This window comes from Neolamprologus brichardi, chromosome 6 (genome assembly GCF_056152115.1).
Source record: "Neolamprologus brichardi isolate AB-2024 chromosome 6, ASM5615211v1, whole genome shotgun sequence".
Taxonomy (NCBI): domain Eukaryota; kingdom Metazoa; phylum Chordata; class Actinopteri; order Cichliformes; family Cichlidae; genus Neolamprologus; species Neolamprologus brichardi.
This window is the reverse complement of record NC_142109.1, coordinates 5,559,656-5,568,528: the sequence shown is the minus strand read 5'-3', so window position 1 is coordinate 5,568,528 and position 8,873 is coordinate 5,559,656. Positions and strand designations below refer to the sequence as shown.

The 8,873-nt window shown below is 37.2% G+C and overlaps 1 protein-coding gene across 1 annotated transcript; it reads right to left on the bottom strand.

The window, feature by feature from the left end:
• Window positions 1-6,746: 6,746 nt before the first annotated feature.
• LOC148102432 (trypsin-like) lies at window positions 6,747-8,873 on the bottom strand. Its single transcript, XM_087842461.1, has 6 exons — window positions 8,825-8,873; window positions 8,303-8,498; window positions 8,014-8,187; window positions 7,459-7,520; window positions 7,018-7,160; window positions 6,747-6,933 (listed from the first exon to the last, which is right to left on the bottom strand). Exons 1-6 carry the CDS (start codon window positions 8,871-8,873, stop codon window positions 6,775-6,777), a joined length of 783 nt encoding a protein of 260 aa, XP_087698587.1. The 3' UTR covers window positions 6,747-6,774.

The following is an 8,873-nucleotide window of genomic DNA, read 5'->3' as shown; positions in this document are numbered from 1 at the left end:
GTAATCGGAAGGTTGCCGGTTCGAGCCCCGGCTCGGACAGTCTCGGTCGTTGTGTCCTTGGGCAAGACACTTCACCTACCGCCTACTGGTGTTGGCCAGAAGGGCCGATGGCGCGATATGGCAGCCTCGCTTCTGTCAGTCTGCCCCAGGGCAGCTGTGGCTACAACTGTAGCTTGCCTCCACCAGTGTGTGAATGTGTGGATGACTGGACGTGTAAAAAGCGCTTTGGGGTCCCTAGGCGGGACTAGTAAAAGCGCTATACAAATACAGGCCATTTACCATTTACCATGTTAGGGATGGAGTAAAGTAATAAAGCTTGAGTGGAGAAGCTGCTGCAGGGGCAGCTGAGCTCTGAGGACAGAGCTGTCCTGGATGCTAACTTTTTTTTCAGTCATACTGTGTACCACACAGCTCTAATGTGAACAAGAGTTTTCTCATGAGAGACTTGGTAGTTATTTGTAAATTGTACAGTTTGATGTTGGAATAATTTCTTTAGATTAAGAGAAAGTATTTGATAGGTTTGACAGTCTTTTTTGTTTTTCCATTATGAGAATTTTTTCATTTTGGAGGTGGATTTTTGTCACTTTTGGGGCTGTTATATTAGGCGGCTTTCTGTTTTGTAAAAGTGGATGATGGGCTGAGCTGCCCAGTTCGAAGAGGATCTAACTGGAATGTCCTGTTTCTGGAATAAATATATTTGTTAGAAATTTAATCTTTGTTAAATGTTTTAAGAGATAAATAAACAAAGTTATCTAGATTTATGTTGCCAGGTTTACGTTGGAGGCCTCTGCTGGTGTTGTCATTGTTTTTCTGTTTTCATTACAGATCAGAGTGATGTGGACTTTCTCAAAAGATGTTTAAATTTGTATGAGAACCTTCAGCAAAGGTGAGCTGGTGAAAAAATTTTGCTGTAACAGGTTTGTTGGTGGTCATATAGAGACTTTTTTTTTTTAAGGAAAAGGAGAGTCTTGGAGGTTGCCATGGAGACGGTCTGCGTCAGACTGTCTAAACCAAAAATGGATGCTGTACATACACTGATAAATGTCTTTTCAGGAGTGGCCAGATTGAAATCCAGAGAAAACTATGCTAGAGGTGAAAGGTCAAACATTGGTCATCATGTTGAGATTTTTTTAATACCACAGACTGACAAAGAAAACTGAAATTTGTGAATTTTAAAGGTGTGCAAGATGTGCTGTGTTCAGTCGCAGGGCCTTGCCTTTTTATTTCATTTGTCTTTGGTTTTGAGTTTTTATTTGTGCTCTTGTAATTATTTTGTGATAAAACTTTTTCTATTTTGAGATCAAGATTCAAGTGGAAATAAAAGTTTGTGTTGAATTTTCTCCATCTCCCTCTCTTTGTGTGTCTGTCTCTCTCCCTTGGTTTCTGTAGAGGTACAGTGTGGGGGCGCCTGGATAAATGTTAAACAGAAACTAGATGTAGTGTTCCTCCACTGTCCATTAAGGATATGAGGAAAAGAAATGGTCAAGAACAAAGTGTATGGTGTATATATAAAAGAAAATGGCTTTTAAATTGTATACCAAAACGACCACCAGAAAGTCAACTACAACTTGTTACATAATCATCATGATTGTTTTATCAGTTTAACAGTTTATGGGTTGACTTCTTTCAGTTCATTCACTGTTTACATCATGAAGGAAAAAGAAGGCGACAGGCTGAGAAATAAAGCTGTTGTGTGTCTTTGTGGCCACACGGGGGCAGTGCTGCATAAATAGTAGAATCTCTTCCTGGACACTTTTTCTAGAGCTCTTTTTAAATGACTAATAAAAACAACTTTGAGCTTTATATATTTCAGAATGCCTAGAGTTTGTTTGTTTCCCATGTTTTGTGATACAGAACATCTCCTCTCAGACGGCTGTTGTCTCATAATGGGTCATTACCTGGTCTGATGGTGTGTTTGTTCCATTAATAAATCAAGTGATTGATTTGTGAAATGAGAGATGGCCTCTGACCTGCTGACTGGTGTCTGATCTTCTCTGCTCCCCTCAAATTTGACAACTACTCAGCTAATGTGATGGTGGACAGGAAGTCACTAAACCTGGGACTCTGGAAACACATTTCTAGGGATTATACGATACTAGGGCGATTATACTAATTTAGTAAGAAAAGAATGTATGAAAAAAAGATTTTTTATCTATACACTTAAGCAACGACCAGAGTGTTAGACTTATGCTTTCACCAGGTTTTACTTGACTGAACAACAGAACTTCTCTGTCTCCTTTATAAGGGGTCGCATCCTGAGTTACACAATGAGTCTTTCAAATGTGTGCGATAACCCACTGCATGTGTAGTCGTGCTGAGACCGCATGGTCTTATTTGTATTACCTCTTGATTCAGCTGTGACCTGTTTATCAAGTCTTTTTACAAGTACATCATAATTATCTGCTCTGTGCAGACATAAGTTGAGCAATGGTTTAACAAAATTTCCCATCAGAAACATGAAGGTTTAGCTTTAAGCTTATTTGTCCAAACAACAAAGGATAAACTGCCAGCACCTGGATTGAAATAGAACATAGTAGTGTTGGATGTAAGTAAAGGAAATACAAGTATAACTGTGACTATGGAACAAATCTCCTTCAATGTTAAACCTTAATGTTAACCTGATTGTGTTTATTAGAAAAATCAGCCATTACAGTGTCTGTGATTGCTTCACATAGTTAGTTAACTCTGGTTGTCTGTGGGTTTGTGTTAAATTTTGAGTGAACAAAAGCATAAAAATTGTGGAAGATGCAGACTGTGAAAGTCTAGTTTATTTCATGAATACTATTTTCTTTTACAGTCGCTAGAACAAAGTAGCAAACATTCATGATGAAGTAAATACCACAACACAACATGGACAGTAAGAAGTAAACTGAATAGTCTTAGAACTTATTATATTCTTTAAGCTTAAAAGCAACACCCAGTATTAGACTGTTTGTGTTTTAAGCCTTTTATTCAAAACTAGTATGTGTCAACACTTCTTTCTCCCAGCAGCATTATTGAAGTGACACTTTAACAACACTTTACCTGCTGATGCTTCACATCAGAACCTTTATGACAAAAAAGCTCAGATGTCTGTGCTGACACTTGTTATGAAAATGGACAGAACCTGGGCTCAGGCTTCCTCTTCTTCTTTTCTTCCTCTTTAATAATAACCATAGATCAGTAAAATAGCCATATTTTTAAACAAATGATTGTGATAAAGAGAATTTTTTTCCAGTGTGCATGAACTCAAAATCTTTTGAGTTCAAATCTTTTTTGTTTACTAACAACTGGGGAAATCCAAACTTGATGTACCAGGTCAACTCAGCGAGCTCCTGTCTTGACCTCCCCTCACACACGCACACACACACACGCACACACACACACACACACACACTGTATCATCATGAATGCCATGATATCTTTCTAGTTTATTCACTTAACAAAGAGGTAGCTTGGAAACTCAGTAAGAAGGAGGAAAAGTAGTTTAAGGACACTTTCTCAAATAAAGAGGATTTCATCATCTTTCTGTTCATAATGGGGCAATCGTGGCTCAAGAGTTGGGAGTTCGCCTTGTAACCAGAAGGTTGCCAGTTCGAGCCCCGGCTTGTACAGTCTCGGTGGTTGTGTCCTTGGGGAAGATACTTCACCCGTTGCCTACTGGTGGCGCCAGTGTCCGGCAGCCTCGCCTCTGTCAGTGCGCCCCAGGGTGGCTGTGGCTACAACATAGCTGCCATCACCAGTGTGTGAATGGGTGGATGACTGGTTGTGTAAAGCGCTATACAAATACAGGCTAAATAAAAGAAGTGCTACATCAGAAACAAATCAGTAGATCCAGAAATTATAGAGGCAAACTCTTTTCAGCTGTAGAGGTACACTTCGTGTACTCATTAGCGTACAGTTCAAATGCCTGTGTTAGGGTGCATTGTTTCAGTTTCATTAAGTCTTCTTGCAGTTACATGATAATTATTATGCTGGAGTGATCAAAGCTCATAAACATCTGAGTTACACAATGAGTCTTTCAAACGTGTGGAATATCCCAGCTATAACCTTTGCTTTCAAGTTGGTTAAATTTGGCATTCAGATCACAGACTAAACAACAAGTACAGTAGGTCTTCCACTCCGCAATTAAAAATAGCAACACTCATGTAAGGCTTTATTCTCCATAGAGTCAACATAAAGCAACATTAAATAAATGATCTTTCATCTGAAAAAATTACAGTTTGTATAAATTCACGCTGAAGACCAAAACACACACACACATACATAAAACCCATAAATCACTAAAACCTAATTACCTCTTAAGCCCCAACGCCCCCTGATACAGGGGCAAAAAGCAGTAGATCAGGTAGGCTTGGGGCTTAAGAGGTTAAAACACATGGGAAATTACCTAATTTGTTGTGCTATTCAAAGATGTGTATGTGTGTGTATTCATAAAGAAAACGATAGAGGTTAATATACTTTATGTTCTACAGTCGCTGCAGATTAATGAAATATAGTGGAAACATGAAGATCCTAGGTATAGTAGTTTGTGGGAAATAAATACAGTGAAGTGACCATTTAGCGCTTGTGGCATAAAACTGCTTTTCTACAATATGATATTTGTTTAATAATTGATTGATTTAGTGCATAAAATAAGTTGATAAATAAAATGTTAAATATCTAATCATCATATCAAAAATCATATATTTGAAGGGAGTGTCTTTGACACATGCTGACTGCATTCTTCTTATAACCAGAACAGGAAGTGAGATCAGAGGAGAACAAGAGTGAGCAGTTTAGTGAAAGGAACAGGAAGGATGAAGAAGAGATGAACATCCACACAGTTTAAATGGAGACATCACGGCACAATAAGAGCACAAGCTCTAAGATGAAGACTGGTAATGATTAAAAACTGCACTAAATAGTATCATTCTGTGACTTCACACTTTAGGTAGTGCATAACATTTACCACTTTATATTAATTTTACGATACGTTTAAATAAATAAAAACAAATAACTTTAAAAGGTGCTGTTATTGAGTGACAATTCAAAAGATTTCAGGGCTGTTGTAAGCCCTGTATGCTTCAAGATCCAAGCGACGCCCTCGCCAACGGCAGCAAATTGATATGGACCAGTTTATGCCTTTTATTCGGTTGTAAACTCTGATATACTTTTATAATTAACCTTTGGGTGACTGCACAAAGACTGAGAGGGGACGACAGAGAGAGAGAAAGATGGAGGAACACAGCACATATAAGAAACAGGTAAGAGTGGACATGAAGTCAAAGTCAGGGACATGTCCGATAATAAAGACCTTCCACCTGGCTACATATATGTCACTTCTGTTTTGCCCACATTCATCTATGATGATCGCTCATAACTAAGCAGTGTGCTATGCTCTTACTAGACGATGCTCTTAAAATAATTATTACAAGAATATATACTTTTTTTTTGTTATTTTTTTTTGTTGAATATAAAATGATTGTGTGTGATTGTCAGTACAAAGAGGAAGCACGGACAGAGAGACTGGAACTAACAGAGATCAGGTGGATTTTTCACAAAATCTACATGCATTAAATGGATGCGTTGTGTGCTTTTCAGTAGCACTCTGCTATTAATGTGAATAATAATGTGAATAATATCATTTAGCAGCATTCACATCACTGTAAACTTGAACAGGATGAATGCCACTATACTGATGTGACAGACAACAAATCTGTTCTCCACTCTCTGAATTGGTGTACACGAGTCTCTGTGCTGAGTCTGCACAACAAAGTGTTTGGGTTTGTATGAATTCAAAAGCTGTCATTTAAAATCAGCTCTATTACCAGTTTGCTTCTTGTCCAGGTTTGTGGAGTCGCAGGGGGATTTTTAACTGTCTGTATTGTAAAATGGTACTTTAAATACTTGATGATTTGGTGGACTGGCCTCTATGTGGTTAACAGACTGAAACAATGCCGTGCAGGTTTCTCCTCTGATCTGCTTTTTCATAAACTGTTATTGAAATGTACTGGTCAACATGACTGTGCCATTGCATCAGGTTTTAAACTAAAGTGACCACCGTAAAGCTGATGTATTATATTAAAATCTGTTATTCTTAGACACTGCTGTAGGTTATCCATGTGTATCCAACTGAACTGAGGTTTGCAAATGTGAAAAGGGTTGACTACATTTGCAAACAGCATATGACATTGTATTAATTACAAGGCACCATAAGCATGACATTAAGACTGAGCTGAGCCCTCCTAAAGGTTTGATGCTGGAGTCGCCCCTGATTGAGTGCTTCTCACACATTTATGATTTATATCAACAGTAAGTACTTTTAAAGATTTAATATACAATAATAGTTGCTAAATTCATGCAAGTCAAATAATTGATTGATCAATTACAGAAACAAAATTGTATTTCATGTGTTTCATGAGCACAAATCTTCATCTGTAAAATAACAAGTAACTAAAGATGTCAGATATTTGTAGTGAAGTTAAATGTACCAATTTCCACTTAGAAGCAGCGGAAAAGAAGCCACAAATGTGATGGAAAGACCAATGTAAAGTACAAATTCCTCACATTTGTACTTAAATGCTGTACTGTAGTAATTGTACTTAATATCATCTGGCAAAAATGACCCAACAACCTCAATGCAAACATCACAGTTTCTGAACAACTGAATGATCTACTTGATACCTGAAACTACATTGAAAACACACGACATATTTATATTTTAACAATCAAAAGTTCACATGTAGAAACACTTCACACCGAAGCAGTTTCTTGCAGAGCGGACTGTTTATTTTGAATGTTATTTTCATTTTATTATTTTCCATTATTTGATGTAATGATCGGCTTTATCCAATGAATGTAAGAGCAGACCTTCAGAGAAATAGCTGGTCTGGTACAGGCACGTGCACAACTACCAACAAGCACACCATGAATCTTTTTGTTTTTGGCTATCACTCCACCACCAGAATCACCCTGAGAGAGAAAACATAAATTATATGTTTGTTCCAAAACATCTGATAATCATACAGATAAAATGTTGGCAGCATGGCAACTCACCCCACATGTGTCCACTCGAGGTTCTTTGTAACACATCGTGTTTCCATTTGGCCATAAGAATGTTGAATCACATGAATGGAGGTTAAGCTCACACTCAACAACATGCATCTTTGCACACTGGAGATGAGGCGGTGTACCAGGGACTACAGAAAAAAATGTAAAAAACAAAAGCTACTGCATGTTTCATGCAAGGAAATCAGACATTGAAAAGAAACATGCTTTGCCTCATTTCTGGAACAAAATGTGTTCTTTAAAATAAGCTGAGCAGCATTTAAAAAGGAGGGAAATTGACAGTATATCCAACATAAAATGAAATTAATACTTTATGTCATCACAGTTTTCAAATAAAATGAAAATGTAACTATAACAGGCACACAAGAAAAATTAAAATATTATATAAACTAGAAAATTGTGAAATAATCAAAACAATACTGGTCTTACGTTTGTGGTAGGTTGCATTGACTGTATAACCACCAAAGCCTGCAATCTGAATGACATCCATCCTACAAATGAAAAAAAATAAGAATTTCATAACCATGTCTTGTGAGCTAAAAATAAATGAAGAGGTCATCTGAACGGAGTCTGCAGGCTGGGTATTTCCAGTTCACTCTAAGTCAGCTAATCTAACTTTGCAGATTCAAACATTTTATTAAAACATTACATTTCCTCATGCTCATGTTTTATTGTCAGTTATTATAGATCATGGATGTACCTCCTAAGCAGGTACCTAAAATCAAAACCAGAACCTTTTGGTCAATATTGAAGTCTTAGTTACATTATTGTTAATAAAGAAGCGTTGCAGTCACTAATGGGGGTTTGTAACTTCAAAAGCATGATGTCATTTTTTTCATAGACTACAGATGTTGCTACATTTTTTTTGCTCTTCCTGGATGTTTAAAAAACCAACCAACTAAACAAGAAAAATGCATATTATGTCAACATATTAAGAACTTCCAGAATTCAAACTTTACACTTAAAAGGTTACTCAAAACTCACTTTTTGCGACGTTTACATTGAGGTAAGTCAACAGGCTTAATCATATTCTCTGGTGGGTCGATTTTCAGAAGCATGATGTCATGTTTTCCTGTTTGGTCCTCAAAGATTTTGTGATCAGTAATTGTCGCCATTCTTCCTGGACCTGGATGAATTCCTACATATGCAGACACATTCCTAAACAATGGAAATGGTAAAAGAACAAAATACCAGTAATGATTTTTGTCTTTGGACTGTTTTTTGTTGGGGTATTTTTTTTGTTTGTTTTTAAAGTGAAACAATCATTTCTCACCATCCAGTTAAATTTATCCAACAGTGAGCTGCAGTTAGAACCCACTCGCTGTGGATCAGAGAGCCGCCACATAGATGATGGTAATGTGTTCCATTGGTCCGAATTATTTGCACGTAATACAGATGATCATTTTTCTCACACCTATGGTCGTGAAAGATTCTCTTGTGCAAATCCACCTCTGTGCACACTGTGAAACCTGAGAGAAGAGTAATATACTTACAAATGGTTGGCTTACCATCCGAATAACGTATTCTATCAGCCAGGAGCCAGCTATTATGGTTGTAACCAGCAACATGGCTAGAAAAATGTACTGACAAAATTCACACTTAATGAGACATTCTGAAAAATTTACAAAAATTAATGTAATGGAGAGACAAAGAATTAGAAATAAAAAAGCACGACTTAATCAAGCCAAGTTAAACAAGTCTTTATAAACACAGATATGTCATAACCTAAGGTATGGTTCAAATACACAAAGTTTAAAAATAAAAGCAGAAGAAACGAGTGCAGTAGTTCACTCACCAACCCACAGGAGGAGCAGGAGGAACTTCAGGTGAGCCATTGCTGTCAT

Excerpts from the sequence above, each read along its gene's own strand:
- LOC148102432 (XM_087842461.1), bottom strand. The coding sequence starts at position 8,873 with ATGACAGCAATGGCTCACCTGAAGTTCCTCCTGCTCCTCCTGTGGGTT. Across the intron at positions 7,521-8,013 it reads CAATGTAAACGTCGCAAAAA|GATGGATGTCATTCAGATTG; the intron begins GTGAGTTTTGAG and ends TTTCATTTGTAG. Across the intron at positions 6,934-7,017 it reads CTCGAGTGGACACATGTGGG|GGTGATTCTGGTGGTGGAGT; the intron begins GTGAGTTGCCAT and ends TTTCTCTCTCAG.